General features: G+C 40.0%; 1 protein-coding gene across 1 annotated transcript in view; it reads right to left on the minus strand.

Moving 5' to 3' along the window:
• Positions 1 to 2,230: 2,230 nt before the first annotated feature.
• The window catches only part of LOC116443173 (BPI fold-containing family C protein-like), a 27,111-nt gene continuing 11,714 nt past the window's right edge, over positions 2,231 to 17,627 (minus strand). The window contains 12 exon segments of the mRNA XM_032107136.1: positions 2,231 to 3,858; positions 3,861 to 4,013; positions 4,906 to 4,948; positions 6,366 to 6,433; positions 7,061 to 7,231; positions 8,176 to 8,229; positions 9,186 to 9,359; positions 10,916 to 11,007; positions 12,454 to 12,514; positions 12,602 to 12,665; positions 13,381 to 13,536; positions 17,508 to 17,627. The exon segment at positions 17,508 to 17,627 is cut by the window's right edge and continues 9 nt beyond it. Of these exon segments, the coding sequence (XP_031963027.1) occupies positions 3,706 to 3,858; positions 3,861 to 4,013; positions 4,906 to 4,948; positions 6,366 to 6,433; positions 7,061 to 7,231; positions 8,176 to 8,229; positions 9,186 to 9,359; positions 10,916 to 11,007; positions 12,454 to 12,514; positions 12,602 to 12,665; positions 13,381 to 13,536; positions 17,508 to 17,627 (1,309 nt within the window). The 3' untranslated portion in view covers positions 2,231 to 3,705.

Raw genomic sequence — 17,627 nt, forward strand, 5'->3', positions numbered from 1 at the left:
TTTCTATTATAACATATACATATATATAAATACACATAGACACTACAGTGTATATATCTTGTACAAATATATAGTATCAAGTCCTTACAGTCAATACTTTCTGTTTCTTCTGCTCTTATCCAGTTAACCAGTAGTTCAGCTAACCAGTACTACTTGGTTTGTCAAGGAGGTGATTTAATCAATTAGCTTGCAAGTACCAAGCAAATTCCCTCAGGCATGGGGCACTTTGCTGGACAATCTGAGTCACTTCTTTGTGCAATCCATGAATAGAAAAGGTAGAGACACTTTTCACTCAGTCAACAAATGCTCATACTTTACACAGATATAACATTTACTACAGGGAGTCACATGCATAATAATCTCATTATTCGTATCTCCGGCAGCTGATGATGAATATAACTCACACCCTCAGTTACATATTTCTGATGTCAGTGAGGGACACCAAACTAATTCAAAATCTCCATTTCTTTCGAGTTCTTTTTCTTCCATTACTTTTCTAGTCACTCTTCACCTACCAAAGAATACAAAGAATTGGAAGCCCTGCTGTGATTTACTGCTGTTTGGTTTCAGGATGCTTTTTTTAGTGTTCTGTCAGACAGCTAGATAAATAAACTGATTCAGCTCAAACTACGCTAGCCATGTTTCTTTCCTGAACTGAACTTTCTGTAGTGTGACATTTGTAGAGTAGTTTTCCTTTCCATACACTTTTAATGTCTCCTGGTTGAATGTCTCTGTTGACACTGATAAAAGGAAAAATACAGCTTCCATTTTACAAATATTAAAGGTATGGAATTATTTGGAGATTAATACCTTCGAAGAGCTGCAGCTACTCACAATCAAAGAACAACTTCTGTATGATATAGAGGCCAAGGACAGCCTTGGCTGCAGTGAGCATGAGACTGCTGAGTTTCAGATCCTGGGAGAAGCAACAAGACAAAGAACAGAATTACAGCCATAGACTTCAGATGAGACCTGCTTGGCAGGATCTGTGGGAAGTTGGCCTGGAGAGCAGAGGTCCAGAAGAGCTGGCTAATCTTCAAGGGCAGCTGCCTCAGAGCATAAGAGCAGCCATTAGAATGTTCAGACAGCTGAGCAACTGTGGCAGAAAGCCAGCATGGAGAACATGGAGCTCCTGAGTGAACTTAAGCACAAAAAGGAAGCATACAGAAGATGGAAACTGAGACCAGCTACTTGGAAGGAACAAAAATATCTTGTTTGCACACATAGGAATGAAATCAGGAAAGCCAAAGTTCAGCTGGAGCTGAAAGGCAACAGGAAAGGTTTCTGTAAGTACATCGACAGCAGAAGATGAATGTGGGCTTCTTGCTCAGTAGGATGGGAGACTACTGACAAAAGACATAGAAAAGGCCACTTTTACTAGCAAGGCTTGTCCTCCGGCCTGCACCAGCAGGTGCCACCAAGGGGGCTGGAGAACATGAACTACAAGGAGAGTCTGAGAGATTAGGCTGTTCACCTTGGAGAAGAGAGGGCTTGAAAAGCCATTTTGTTGCCTGAAAATTTTGCAAAGAGACTACAGAGAAAATGGAGCCAGAATCTTCTTGGAAATGTGTGGTCAAAGTACAAAAGGCCACAGAACATGCTGGAACATGGGAAATACTGATTAGATAGTAGGAAAAAATTTACTCTAAAGGTAGTTAAACAGTGAAACAGATTGTCCTGAGAGATTGTGGAACCTTCATCCTTGGAGGGGTTCAAGACTCGACTGGACACCATGCTCAATAACCTCATCTAATTAGTCCTGTTTTGAACCAGTGTCTGGACTAGATTATATGATTCTATAATTACATGGCAATTCACTGAGCTTTATAGATCCATTCCCACTCTTGGTGTCCAGTTACAAAGTGACAAATTGTGAAATTCTTACAAAGGATAAGGTCTCGCTCCATATACAAAGTTTTGCTAACACTAATGGAGATAAATTGAATAATGCAAGAACTGGCTTTTAAAATTAAGAAAATGTATTGTCTACAACTCTAGTGAAAAGAACCAGTCACTCCTTCTCATCAGGCTGCAGCAAGTTTTCCAAAGCATTAATAAAAATTGGCTACACTCACTGTACTTAAAAAACAACAGATTTGCTTTGTGAAAAGTGCTTAAGAAGTTTTACTAAAACATTAAAAACAGCGATGAAAAGCCATGCTTCTAATGTTATAGCATCTACTCCCTATAAGACAACAGAAGGAAGACTACATTTTTCTCTTATTGTTCTTTAAAAGTAAAGGGACATCAGCAGTGGCTGTGAAGGTCCTCCTCATCCTCCAGTTGATAGTGAACATCAGTGCAAATAACCAGATGACCCCGAGGAAAGAAAAACATATAAAATTACCTTAAATTCAGATGGGTATATTCAGGTACAGTACTCTGGGACTTGATCCTATGGTAAGACCCTCAGCAGGGCAGGAGGGAAGAGTGGCTTCGTGCCTCCTGAACTTTAGGGTTGGAATGGTCTCTCATGTAGGTTAATACAACTCTCCAAAAGACTGAGCAACACTTAGCACAGAGACACTCTGCCCATGAGCCTTCCTAGAGAATGGTTAGAGTGATGAGGACTCAAGCACTCAATGCTCCTAAGCCTTGCTGGGGATAGCAGTGCTGTCCTTGTCATGTCCCCATACTGGCACCCCGAAGGGCTGGTGGACCCTTTACAGCCTACAACTGCTAGGGGTGGGGGGCTCATTTTGGGTCCAGAGATTGCATTTGATATTTAATATATAGTGAAAGCTTCACTATTAACAACATTTAGATCTACCCACCACTGGAACACACACAAATGCACAGGCCTGAAACAGAAGCAATTTTCTATAAGAAGAAATTTGGCTTCTCACCTGATTTATTTTTATTACAGGTCCAGTCAGGCTAGTGTGGGCCAAATTAAGAAGAGGAAATCCTTTCCCTAGTTTATCTTCAAAAAGGACAAATATAAATACATTTGAAAGTAATAATAAAATGCACTTCAGAAGCATCTTTCTCAAGGAACTCATTTTGTTTGCAATTTCCCTTTAATTAGCTGTCCTTGTGTCTCTCAAGGGAGATATTATTCATATGTACTAAAAAGCAAAACACCCTGCAAAAAAGTTGCACATAAACCTCTTACAGTCTCTCAGCTGACACTAGGATCTGCCTGTCTTTGTTCCTCTTCTGGTATCTCCCCCACAAGATGTGGTTTCTGCTATTTCCCATTCTGACTTTCCATCTTTGTTTTCTTCTCTAATTGATCCTCTCAGCCTGTGGGTTCCTCTTATTCTCACCTATCCCTCTTTTCCCAGCTAAAACCCCAGTTTTATTCCTATTTGTTTTTCTAAACACCTGACTTTTGCATCCCACCCTTTAATTCTCTTACTTTTCTTCTCATTGATAGCTCACCTTTTTCCTCAGCAGTCTTCTCACCTCTGTTCACCTCAGAGGCACCTTCTGTACTCTCTCACCTGCTTCTTTCCACCATCACTCCCTTGTTCATCATCCCTTACTCCCTACATCCCACAGAATGGATCTTCTACTCTGTCCTGCCTGTGGCAGCAGGTGAAGCACAAAAGCAGAGGGAGGTGGTAAAGTTAGAGATGTTACCCTGAAGCCCAAAGGTGCAAGTGTGCTCCGCACTTCCTCAGTTTGGGCAATTCTCTGGTCACGGCTTGACTCTGTCAGGACAAGACTCAGGCCTGTCTCAGCTCTGCTGCCACACTGCATTCAGTGAAAATGGAACCCAAGCCCAGTGCTTGAAAGGGAGCAAAGACTTGCTCTCTGCCAGCCCCTGATCCATAGGGCTGAATGACCAGGATCGAAGTCCAGCACAGAGTAAACCTGCCCAGCTGTCACCAAATGTAAAGAAAACCTCCCATAACGGAGTGTTTAAAGCTGGGCACTCCCTTTTATTGTTTCAGTCTTGCTTTCTCACCAGCTGTGCTCAGGAACTGGCTACAATCCTTACCATTGATTACTGGAATCACTATTCTCTGTAAAGCATAAGACAGGAAATTCTCCACCAGTGACTTCTGCTGTGAGGGAAAAAGCACATTTGGGGATTATTGCCTGATGCCTATGAGGTTGCAGCTTGATGAGGAAGATGGAGGGTTAGGACTGAAGTGACAAGCAAAACAATCAGAGCAGAGCTTGGCAGAGAAAATCTCAGGCAAAAGAAGATATTTTTTGGTTTAAGTTGCAGCTGAACAATGCAAAGTATACATGGCAAAGAGATGTCCATGTTTCTTACAATGAGTTAAATTGTAGGGCTTTTTTTCTGTATGTTAAGTACCTGGGATGAACCTTAACTTTAGGAATGAAATATGCTAAACCTCATTTCAGCTGGCAGGACTCAGTTCTCAGAAGTGAACTCTGGATGGAAGAACTGTCCTGTGCTGGTGCTCTGTCTTAATGCCACTGTGATTAGTGTCCTTCTTCCTTTACTTAAAGGTGTGGGTTGGACTGACCTGCTGCAGAGCCTCACTGATCATTTCAAAGTCCACAGTGAGTGATCTAAATAGTGGCATTGCATTGTGTTTCTTCTATTCCCCTTTTTTAAGCTCCTGTCTTTATGATATTTGGTTGAAGTGATTTAAGATAATTCCTGACATGGAGATGAAGCCTGACTTTGTATTCACTCCAACTGCTACACAAACTCAATCCAGCTGTGAATTCCATCTGAACCCAGGCAGACTATATAACATTTTGAGCCTCTGATGAGGAAAAAACCCCAACATTCTTAGAGGTATTTCCTCTTACTGAAAAGAAAAAGAAAAGCAGAGAATATACTGTTTCAAAACAGAAAGAGCAATGGCAGATGATATCCCCAAGACAGACCAATAATTGCTCAACAACAAGTTCAGAAGAATTTCTTTTGTCTCCAAAGGGCTCAGCTACCTCTCCTAGGCACTGAAATCATCAACTTACGTCAGGGAAGCCAAGACTGGAGTGCAGCAGGGAGAACTGGAACCTGAAGAAAAGAAGTAAAAGAAGAAAGACTAGAAGGCACAAGTTATGCACAGTGCTTGAAGATTCATTTATGGAAATTCATACTGATTTCACGCTGATTCACACATTTAACTTTGTCAAAGGCTCTTAGATTCCCAGCAGCTTTTAATTCAAACTGACAGAACTACAAATGAGTTCTAGAATCACCAGGATCTTTCTGGTACTAATCTCCTCCTATGATCACGTGTAGTTCTGGGCTGTGACTATATGACTTGGGAAATCAAAATTTTCTGGAATTGTCATTTCCTGGAATGGTTGAACTACACATTCCTCAAATGCTCATTATGATTTGAATAAACTCATATCCATTCCTAACCATCATGATTTGCTAACTTTTCCCACTGATGTCTGTAATGCATCCTCGGATTACTGTAAATATAATCCTGGGGAAAAACAAAGTTTTGAAGAACAGGAGAACACATCATTGTGCCAAAATCTCTAAGTCAGCAGCACCATTACTTCTTAAACTTATACAGACAGGCTCTGATCATTGTAAGTCCTCTTTTCCTGTTAAAAAGTCCAGTGACCAAAACTAAGAAAAGACTGTTCATATTTTTCTTTAATGAAATTGTAATAGATTAAAAATTGTCATATATTTTGGAATTCTAATCTAACTCGACGTATAGCACTAACACGAAGAAACACTGATGTGGGCTACCTTTCTGAAAGTCTTTGCTTCTACCCATCAGGTGCATTTATGGAGAAGGGGGCTGTAAACCCAGTCCTGCTGGAAGTGTGAATTAAATTTGTTGTAAGACAGCTGAGAACATGGACAATTCCAGGTAACTGCAAAACCAGCAAGATCTAAGTGAAATCTAAAAATCTCTGAGCTTTGATTCAAACTACAGACACCTTTCTAGTCTCATTTGTTTGATGACATGCTGCTGCAGTGCGTGCTACGTAGTCTCACTTTTTCCTGCCCCTCTCGTGAAGGCATATGGAGAACTAAAGGGACAGTGGTCCTGTGCAGGGTTTGCACTCCAGCACTTGTTCATGATGCTCAGACTTCGCATGGCAGCAGGATTCAGAGGGTTTTGAGTAAACTACTGAACTTGATTCTCTAACACCAACACAAGACTAAGACAGATGCCTTCACAATAAGCAATAAATTGAACGTTGTCATCTGGAAAGGTATTTAAGCTACAGAAAGGGGGAACATCATGGGGCACAAGAAACATGGTTGTTCCACAATATTATTGTATTTCATCTCCAAGATTTAGACCAACTAGTCAAAAGTATCTTAGAGCTCCTATGAGAAAGAAGGTAACTAATTTTCTTTTTCTCATGGTGAAATAAGCATTGTCAGGCTGACACAATGAGTTCTGTTGTATCCTAATGTAGGGATCATTAATGCTGCTTTCTGAATTTTTCTTGGTTACCTCTTCAGAAGTAATGAGATAATCAACTTCTGTTTGCTTATAGTCAAATTTGCTCTGGTACTGGCTGTCTGCAGGGAAAAAAAAAAAAGTCTTCTGTGACTGTACACATAGATCCTGTCTTAGATACAAGCACAAATGCAATTGCTTTTGTGATTGGAAACACATTGTCTAAACTTTTCATGTGGTCAATACATATAGATTGTGAAATCATTTGTGAATTTGCCGCTTTCTGCCAGCAACTGGGATTGAGTGAGCAAAGTGATAACACTGCCCTGATTGCCTGTTTATCACTAGGATCATTTAAGTCCTTGCATGGCTGACATAATTGGTTCACTTGCAATCTAATGAAAAGATGTCTGGGGACACACTGAACTATTTTATAACACAGAGGTTAGGAACACTGGGCATCAGATAGTAACATTTTTTATATATTACAATTTATTCCTGAATAGTTTCTCGACCTCCCACATGGAAAAAAAGGGCTCTCTGCACCTGCCTATTAAGACTATTAACTTCTACAATGTGTGGTGCACGTTTCCTCCCTGTGAAATGCAACAAAACAGTGTGCATATTTGTGGCAGACCAGTACATGCTATTTTATGCTAATCTCTATGATTTTCAAAGAACCAGGAAGATTACTGCGTGATTTGTTCAACCCCAGCACTGAATGTTACCTTCTAGCTCCTTTTACTTACTAGATTCCCTGCAAAGACGTACTGGGTGGTTGATTTTGGCAGAACAGCAACCACTTCTACACAGCCAGTGATCTGTAGGACACATCTGTCTGCGTTTAAACTGACTGCAGGAGGTGATGTAGCCATCAGCCTCAGCAGCACTGCGCTCGCTGCTGCGTAACTCTGAGCAATCTGTGCAGGTTCAAAGAGGAAGCAACTGCTGAAGGAAGAGTTAAGCTTTTCTTAAGCTACAGTTTCTATAGCTGCATCATAATCAGGTGTTACACACCAATCATCTCGTAATGAAGCAGTATTAAGAATACTTCATTTTCATTACACCAACTGATGTGACAAAATTAGCACTGCATATACTCTGAGTTTCAGAGATGATAAAGCAAATGATGAAGTTTCAAACTCACTGATATTGAACATATATAGGGAAACAATTTAAAGGCTATTCCTGAAAAATGTATTTCAAGAGGAAAAGATTAGTATGCTTAAGAAATGAAGGAAATGAGTGATTCCAGTAAAAAAAAAAAAAAAAATCACCTTGACAATACAAAGAATTCGGAAAAATTGACAGCCTTTCAAAAGAGGCAATCTTTTGAAAAGCAGGGAAACTTCTAGAGGACAAAATTCAGTTTGCAATGCAGAGTCTGAATTTCATCATCTTATAGTAGATATTGTCCTATTTTTAAAGCATTTCACAGTATCTTAATTTCTTGCATCACATTTATATACTCATGACTATTATTTCCCATTGTACATAATCTCCAGTAGTCAGAAATCAGGAATCTTCGCAAAGAGAAGTCAGGTTACCAATAGCAGAGATACCATTACCTTGAAGAGGAATAAAAGGAGACTGAGCTGACAGATGCCTACCACTTATTCTTTATAACTGTTTCAATGACAGAGAGCAAATCTAGCACTCAGAGGAGTAGAGAATGACTGAAGTGTAGTATGATATAGTTAGGAAGAGTTACCATGGGGTAGACATGTAAGTTTGAATCTTGCACTAAAAATAAACCAGTTTTCCTGTCTCCTCCAAACTTTTGCAAATAGCTAGCACACAGATAATATCCATAAAAAACATGAGATACTGCTTTTTCTTAAAAGGTCTGTACAAATAAAAGTACCTCAGAAACAAAACATCTGAGTAAGGAGGCATTTAGATTAAAAGTACTATCAAGCTGTAAACAAAATAAATTAGATCATTTTATCAGCTTGAAAATTAGGTTTTCCTTGGGGGGGAAAAAAACCCCCAACACATCCTGTTTATTTTAGTTTTAGATAATCCATGTTTTGATTTAGTATTTTCTTGCCCCAGAATGATTTCTAAGGAACCCACAGTGCTCTTTTGGACAGAAGAGAGAGATTTCTCGGACTTGATTCAGGAGCATGTACCAGTAAACAAGCATTATTCTTTGAAAGAACAGACAAGACTTCTGCCTTTGAGACTTTCTCAGACGAAATATATTGAATATGTCAGAGGCAAGGACTCAAAAATCTCATTTGCCCTTTTGCTGCTAATCACTGTGATGATGTTTGCAAGTACCATTTGTGTCATCCATTTTCATAAAGACCCTCTTAGCATTGTTACAGTTAGCAAAACTTATTGGAAACTCTGATTACAAATGCCATTGTGGAAACTGGCATTTCTGAGAGGTCTTGGATGTTCTTCGACCACAGCTGAAAGCTTAGTTTGCTTGTACCTGCTGCTTGCCTCATTCTGCTGCTCTGTTAAGACGGAGGATTTATTCTAGTTCTCAACATTGCCAATACGTTTATCATGGGCCACTGTGCAGCAGACTGGGGCTTCAGTGCACTTTTTCTTGTCTTGCCCTTTCCTATGTGGAATCCATGCAGACAAAAGCTTTTCTTAGTTCTTTTTGCCACTCCTGGCACACCAACTCTGTGATGTTCATTCTGTAATTCTTTGCCTAGAGGTGCCAAGAAGTTCAGACTGAAGTCTCACGGGGACTTTGACTGCTTTAAATTATGACAAACGGAATGAATGTCATGAATCTCTCCTACAAGTGGTATGACCCAAATCTATGTGAAACGGCTAACAGAAGGTGTTAGTCTTCTTTGCTGACTATCCATATTGCTAATGTTTGTAATTCTATTACAAGCAAATCATACTCACCTCTTTGGAGATACTGATGTTAAAGGCCCCTGCTCTGTAGTAAGCCAGTGAAGCAGACTTAAGAAAATAACTGGAGACTCTCAGATATATCATGGAATCACCCTGGTTTGGGAGGGCAAAGGGAGCTGGAGCAAAGGGAGGGTCTGTGTGATTTCCTGCTGGATAGACTGTGCCCTGCAAAAAGTCATTATCAAATATTTCTAGCTGAAACATTTGTATCTATCAGAATGCATTAGCAGTGGTTGAACAGAAAGAATTTTTCCCAGTCTGCAGAAAAGCTTGACATTAAAGAAACCTTGAACTAAGCAAATAAGTTTGTGTTATGCCCTAAAAATCAGCAAATTCAGGCTCTTTTGAAAAAATACAGGAATCAAACCAAATCTGGGTGCCATACTTTCAAAGTTTGAATTTGAGCATTCAAGCGAATATTCTGAACAGCAGCTACAAGACATACACAAAAGAATTCTCTGGACCACAGTTTTCTTTCTCTTGTAGCAAAGACACCTTTTTTAATTTAATGCTGAGGGTGATATTTCAAGAAAATCTTCAGGCACACCCAAAAAGCACTGGAAGTTGCTTAGAACAGGGACACAAAGGATCCTTTTATATCACCTAACACTCAGCCCTGACCCAGCTGCCAGTCCTGCAAGAACTAGTTTGGGTGCTGCATAGGTAGGGGACCTTGGTTCAGGTATGCTAAGAAAATAACTATTAAAATGTGAGAAGGTATGTGAGCTCAGGCCATGAAAGAGAAGAAGAGTAATACAGACAGTAAATAGTGTAATTACTGACACTGTGAAGGTTAGTAGCTGGAAGATTCTACAGGAAAAACACTGACTGGAAAGGTATAAAACCCTAAGAAAAAAAGCTGAAAGATGAAAAAAGACAACTTATAACCATCAAGAACCAGCCTGTTCCAATGAGCACTGAGTAACTTCCTTGACTGACTTAGAATAAGTCATCCCGTGTCCCATTGGGATGTCCATGTGTTAAAGTTTGGCCTGTAAATTCAAGATAGCAACAGTAGCTGATAAGTACTTGCTTAGTTCTTTCAAGATGTGTATATCCTGCTTGCAAAGTTTTTCGTGCGTGGTAGAAGTTGCTTGAACAAAATTAGCTGCGGCACATCTTTCTTAACTGAAGTCTGTTCTGAGAGCCATGAGGATGCTCTGAGTTACAAGGACAGTTGAAACTGCCGGAAAAGATGGGTGTTACTGAGATAACTCTTGCAACAAAGGTGTAAAGTAGATAAGAACTGCTACGTGCTGCTCAAGGACTGTCTGAGAGTCGTCTTCTTTTTGGGTGTGACCTGTACTTATACAAAATGCTGAATCATCTCAAAACAAACAGTTTTGGACTGCAATCACACTGGCAGCCATCACAGATTATTTATGACTGCTAACAGGTGAAGACCAAGCAGCAGTGCAAGAGCTGGGTATCTAAAGAACACTTTAATGCTGTTCGTAAAGCGCCTGTGGAGAGTTTCAACTCTGAAATAACTTAATTATAAATAATAGCTTTGGTTGATTAACAAATGCAGTTAATTTATTAAATAAAAAATTGTATCTGGCTTCCAAAATAACTCTTGACCAAAATTCCCAAAATGTCTTATTGCTCTTCTAAGTAAATATTGGAGAGGCCAAGTAAGACTGTAGTGAAAGAAAATTCATCAACTCAAAAGATAATCAGAAAAGGTCTTAGAAAGCACACTGATATTAAAAACAAATTACCTTCAAATCCAAGTTAATGTGTGATTTGAAGACTGCTGGAGAACTAACTAGGGAATAGTCTACTTGTGCAAAGGCGTCAATCTGGCTTAAAACTAGAAAAATGATGGACAAAATCAAAACATATATTAATTATAAAACCACACCACAAACAGTTATTGCTTAGTTAAAGGCAAAGGCATTATAGAAATGATTAATCTAAAGAATGGTGGGGAAAGGAAGAAGAAAAAGAAAAATTATTATAAGGGAAACAGTGAGAGTATTCCCTCTGGAAAAGCCACCGATTCCTCCTGATTTAGGCCTTGTTCTCCTGCTATTCTCAGCTGAATACACTTTGCAGAAGTCTCTCCCATGCAGTGATAAACCTAGGGCAGAGTCGCCGCTTTTGTTACGTAATTGCACAAGAGAACAAAACTCTCCTATATGATCAGTGAAATCCTGCTAAATATGACTGAATCCTTTGGAAGATGACATTAGCACACTTTTCTGCCTATCAGTGTTGAAGTAAAGGGACGTTTTTCACATAGAGAGCACTTCATTATCAATATGAGTGAAGACATTTCCTGAGAGGTGCCGGATGCAGCCTCAGTCTGATTGATATTTTTGATTGGACTGTACAGTCTGTTTATACTGTATAAAAATCAGATGGGTTCAAGGAGAAACAGTGAATTCACACAGATATTATGAACTTCTCAATATGACAGCACAGCTTGGAGTGTCCTTGAACCTGAAGTGTTTAACTATGTGCTGCATAAGAAAATGATCTCAATGACCATGATTTCTAGTAAAAATTTGCCACTGCTTGGCACATGGCAGGTATAGGTCATTTTAGGAAAAATAAATGTCTACTTACTCTGCTTCTGAACAGCAGAGCAGATAATAGAAATATCCACAATGAAAAGTGAAAATGAGAACAAACTCTATGACCTGAATTATACTTCTTATGGGACTTAAATTAATTTGAGTTGAGAAAAAACCCAACTATTTTCAATCTTGGGGGAAAAAACCCTAACAACAACAATAAAAAAAAGCTGTGGCATTGATTATAGTCATGAAAATCTAATATTTATATCCTTTTTGAAAATGGATAGCTATTGTATTCATGTCTCTGCAAGAATGACACAGGAATTGTTACTGGTAGGAAAAGAAACATGCTCTGTGTGACACTGTCTACCTGCAGCATCTTGTTACCTCACTGAACACAAGTCATATGTCCACACAGCAAGAGCATAAAGGAACAGCAGGAAAATGCTCACCTCCAAAGTCTAAAGAAATAACGCAGGCCAACCACAACAGATTGAAAGATTGCAGGTGACTTGCTATGGGCACAGAAGAAATCTGAATATTGTATATAAGATGCATGCAAGAGATTTCTAGGGTGAAGTATGGAATACGTTAAGGTACAGAACAATGGCAGAATTTTTCTTCCTTCACTTTTGTTTTTTACCATGAACACACGAATAGTTTGGAATCTAATAAAAATGGCTACAGTTTGAGCACTATGAAAATTACTTAACAAAAAACTGCTATCACCAACTCACCCTTATGCTTTCTAAGCAGTTCATCCATCATTTGGATTTTGTATTTGATATTTAGGCATAGCTGTATGAAAAGAGAGACAAGTCAGAAACGTAAGGCCTGTGTTTTAACTCCTCCCTTCACTAATTGAAACCATCTTTGCAAACTTACACTTTTATCCAATTTGGTATGAATGGGCTTCTCAAGATAACCAGATGGAAAGCTGTAGATCCAGCTGGAGGAAAGGAAATGAACACAGTGGCTTTCTTACCATGGATTGAAATCTCTGAAAATATAAAATCTGGCAGACTGGGACATCAATGTCATTTATATTAATGAGAAGCAATTACAGCTTCTATAGTAGACTGAACACTTGACTGTTTTTATTAATTTGAGAGTCTCAGACAAATCTAGGGGGTCTGAGTCTCAGAATAGCTATATAGAAGGCAATCTGCAAAGTTGTGAATGTTCGTGTTAACATACTGATAAATGATGCTCAATTAGCCACATTTTGTCTATGAGTAAGAAAAAATTCTAGAAAATCACAATAAGAACTGTAAGCATTGTTTCCTATTCTATTAGCTTTATTCCTAAATTGTAGGTCAGCTTGTCAAAAGGCTTAATCAGTCTAGATGACCTTTATATCTGCAACCCCCCATTTGCAGTCTTGTACTCTCTAATATGGTCAAATGTCAATGCTTACACGTGCAGTAGATCAAGTCAGCTCATTTGCTGGCACATGCAGGAAGAAATGTAGATTAACTGCACTTCACACACTCAGCAAAGGAGTCTGGTTTTGAAAACAGATCATTAAAAACCTCTTTTCAGAGCCTTCAATAGTTAATCATATCCTGTAGCTGGATCCTTAGAAATCAAAATTTGAGAGGTGTCCCTTATGGTACAAACCCTGCTACTTCCCACAGAGTAATTAGAAAATTTGCTGTACATACCTAGATCCTCCACTTAACTTGACTTTTACACTATCAATGCTCAGCTGGCAACTGTGTAGCAATGTGGACAAGTGGCCTGTGCTATCCCGTGACACTTTGAAGATAACTGCAATAAACAGTCCTGAGATGGACACAGTAATTTGTCCTTGGTCTCTGCTGCTTGGGGAAAAAATAGCCAAAGTCAGTCAAGAAAACATCTGCTGTAAGGGAACAATTTAAGAAATGGCCTGTAAATCAAGTTTGAAAGGACTTCTTGCTTCTGTTATCTAGAATGAAGAATGGGTTTTCTAGGGATTAAAGTATTTTAGGGACATGCCTGGTATTCAAAAACAGATTATATGCATATGTTTCAAGGAAATTAATTTTCCAGTGTTGTGCAGGATTTGACAAGTTTACAAAAATGTCACGATTTCACAGAAACACAAGATATTCCAGTTCTTCATGATAGATCACCCTGAAGGTCTCTGGGACTGCAACAGCAGAAGCCAGTTGGCTAATAAATATATAACCCAAGTTTTATCAACTTTGTAATTGTTCCACTTTGCTCTTTCCAGTTACAGTTTTCAATAACTCTTTTAAATCTATATATTACTCCATTAGTTTTTGTCCAGCCCCAAACCCATTCATTCTCCTTTCTGTAAAATTCCCTACTAAGATCCTGTCATAGGTTAGCAAGCATAGTCCCGGAAGGGACGTCCTTGCTAAGGGGTGCTTACAGTTTCCTCTGGGAACTGATAGAACCTATCAGCTGGCCAGTTTGAATATGGACAATTCTCTAAGCCACTTAAAGTTGTGATCACCTCTGTGATCCACATTTAAGAACAGGCAAACTCCCCCTCCAAGCTCTCTCTCGTTTCCAGCGCTGGCACAGGTGGCTGCGGGTCCCGAGTGGGGGCCAGCGGGCCCAGCCCAGGCCCTGCTTGGGCCAGGCCGGGCCGGGCCACGGCCACCCTGGAGTCGATGGACCTGTTCCAGCCGTGGAACCCCCCCCACTGCCTTGCCGTGGGCAGCCGGAGCGGCTCGGCTCTCCCCCCTCTCCACTTCGATAAGAAAAATTCAACATTCCAGCTGCAAAGCTGCAAGGCCGAGGTGAGATTAACCCTTTTTATTGCTGTGAAGAGCTGAAAACCTGAGGGAAGAGAGAGAGGAGATGCTTAAAGCTGAAATTCTGTTGTGAAGCTATGATATATCAGAGTATCCCATTGTAATTTCATGAAGATATGGGGGGTGGAGTGTTCAACTCGTGAGCAAAAGCACCTGTGCTGAGATAGGCAGATGCTGATGCAGCTGTAATTTCATGAGAAGTTTGGACAGGGAGAGATGAACCAGATGAGGACTTTTGCTCCAAATGGGAAAGGAGAAAACCTCAGTCCCTAGAGATGCTCCCAGAGATAGTCCTAAAGATGAAGATGATGAAGACCCTTTGCTCCCAGGGAAGGAGAAGGGCCTCTGTTTTTGTTTCTGAACGGCTCAACCTTAAAATTGTACCCCAAAAAACTTCAAGAGTGGACCCTCGAAAGCAGTTGCGGGAAAAGCTGCAAGTTGGGGGAAAGGACTCACACGCAGGCAGAGAGACTCCTCTTCCTAAATGGACTGAACAATATTTGGAAGTGGGCGGCTGTCTCGTTGTGATAATGTTTTCATAGCATGAGCAAGAAGAAACTTCTCTTTCTAAATGGACTGAACAAGGTTATTATGGAAGTGGTAAACAGACTGAACATCTTAAGGGTTGTCTTTTCACATTGTCAGTGGGAGAAGGGAGGAAGGTGGGGGGAGGAGGAGAGTTCTGAAGGTGGTATAATTTTTTTTCTTCTTTTAGGTCTGTTAATAAACTTCTTTATATTCTTTCAAGTTTGGTGCCTGTTTTGCATTTCTCCTAATTCTTATCTCACAGGAGATAAACAGTAGTGAGTATTTTGGACCAAACCACTACAGATCCCAACAGAAATCTCTTCATACCTAAATTCCAGAAAATTTAGGTATTAGGACTATGGTTAGGAGTTGCAAAAGCTGTAGAGAACTGAGTAGGATAGAGAGTTGAATGGATGTTAGAATAGCCTTATAAAAACCTCATTTACCATAACAGAACTGACACTGAAAGCATCATTTTTCACCCTGTCATCTTGATTACTTGGGTTTTCTTTTCTCAGGCATTACTACAGTGGTGGCATCATACTACAGAGAAAGAGCTCTGTCCAAGAGGAAGTTCAAATCATGAGTCTCTCCACTTTCCTCTTAATTTTTTTAGCCAAAACAAAATTCCTGGAAAAAGAAGCTGTAATCCTAAAAGATTATTTTTTACCCTAAACTGCCCCTGACCAGACCAATCCCTAGTTTGCCAGTCACAAAGTTCCTCCTATCACCATTACCATTTTAAACCCCCCCTTCAATTCATATATGTTCACTAAGTGTCTATGCAGAGAAAGCACCACTCTTAAGACCCTCATTTTCCAGTCCCTATCCAAACCATCATCAAAGAAACCATTAGGAAAAATATTTTCCCAAGGAGAGTTATGCAGCATTGGGACAAGCTATTGGAAAGGTTGTTGCATCATGATCCTTGGCCAAAAAACATCACTAGTCAGCTGATGTGGTCTAGTCTGGTGACTGCTGTTTTGAACAGGAGGCTGGACCAAATTACTTCTAGAGATCCTGCTAACTTAGGTTTACTCATCCTACAGGGACACACATCATCACAAAAGGATCTCAGCCCTCCTCCCTTTTTGGGCTACTTGGGAGATGGGGAGCAACATAGCTACTTAGGTCTTTTGTTCCTGCATCCTTATATATGCTTTTCTTCTGAAGGAATCCTGATTGACTGAGGCAGGGTCACAGCTCCCAGTCTTCAGGAGCAATGGGCCCACAAAGAAGTTTTGTGACTTGCAGAGTGCTCTGGGACATAGTGGAGAAAAGGACTACTTTGAGAACTAGAAATGCACTAGAGTGGAAAGAAATAACACTATCACAAAAAGCAGCACTAGATTAATCCTTCAAAAAGGCAAAAAAACCCCTTTACTCCCTAAACTCCACCAAAGCTGCCTTTGACCGCTTCTCCCATGATCTGCTCTGTGAAATTCTGAGTAAGTCCCTGCCTCCCTTGCTGTCTCTGGAGTCTTTGGTGTTTTATACATCTGGAGTCTCTACAGATTATGCCCAGGTCCTTATCCTTCAGCAAGAGAGGTGGCTTGAGTGTTTAGGCACAGCTGTTTTGCCCTACTGAATATGGTATCTTCTTTCCCCACAATAGTGATATAACAGAAGAAACAACAGAGAGGCTGGGGGCACAGTGACAGTTTCCAGCCACCAGTCTCACTGACACAGAAGGCAGAACTGCATTCCATGCTCCTTTGGAATCAGGATGTGCTGTGAAATTTTGTAGCCTGGTGATCCATCTTGCTGTGCTATCTGGCTCACAATAGAGCAATGCCTACTGCTGTTACCAGCTGCTCCATTAACCCAAATTGTAGAGATTAGCACATTGCAAACTTTTCTGATATCCCAGAAGTTTTAGGCCTCCCCATTCCCAAGAAAAGCTATACTATCCTAATACTGTTGTATTAAAGTTCTGTTGCGAAAGTGCTGAGGTAAGTGGAAAAATCAGTATGTAATCATGTCAATACAGACAATCTTATACTGCACAGGCTTATGAAGCTAAGTCAGTTTTCCATACCAACCCAAATTCTGGAGTTTCTGAAGTTGTGAATGCCCTTCCTTTAGCAGGAGCTGTTTGGACAGCAATATACACTGTACCAGCATGCAGATAATTAGCTATAGAGTCAATCTTCCAGCTATACTATACAAAGAAAGTAGCAAATGTGGCCACTGCAAACTCCATGTTCCTGAATATCCATGTAATGTCCGGACAAACTGAGCATGCTAACAGATGTCTGACCTGATGCTTCCCAAAGAGACCTGTGGGGTAGAATAATTTAAAAAAACCCACAGAACAACATTAGTTGTCAGGGGATGTTTCCTTCTTAAGAAGTTTATTCAAATAGATTATTGTTGTATTGTTGTTAAATGATAAAGCACATCTGACCTGAAAAGTAATTACCCAGTATATTTCTTAATTTCATTTGCAATCCTTCTCCCAGAGCCCTCCTACCTGCACCCTGTACAATACTTACAGTAGCCATGAATGTACTCTCCAGTCTGCACTGATTGTAGCAGAAGCCTGTGCCACTGACAGATAAATGCCAGTGCCAGAAATAAAGGAAGCAGAAGTTTCTGGGAAATCTACAGCATTA

The sequence above is a fragment of the Corvus moneduloides genome, chromosome 4, assembly GCF_009650955.1.
Source record: "Corvus moneduloides isolate bCorMon1 chromosome 4, bCorMon1.pri, whole genome shotgun sequence".
In the NCBI taxonomy this organism is placed as follows: domain Eukaryota; kingdom Metazoa; phylum Chordata; class Aves; order Passeriformes; family Corvidae; genus Corvus; species Corvus moneduloides.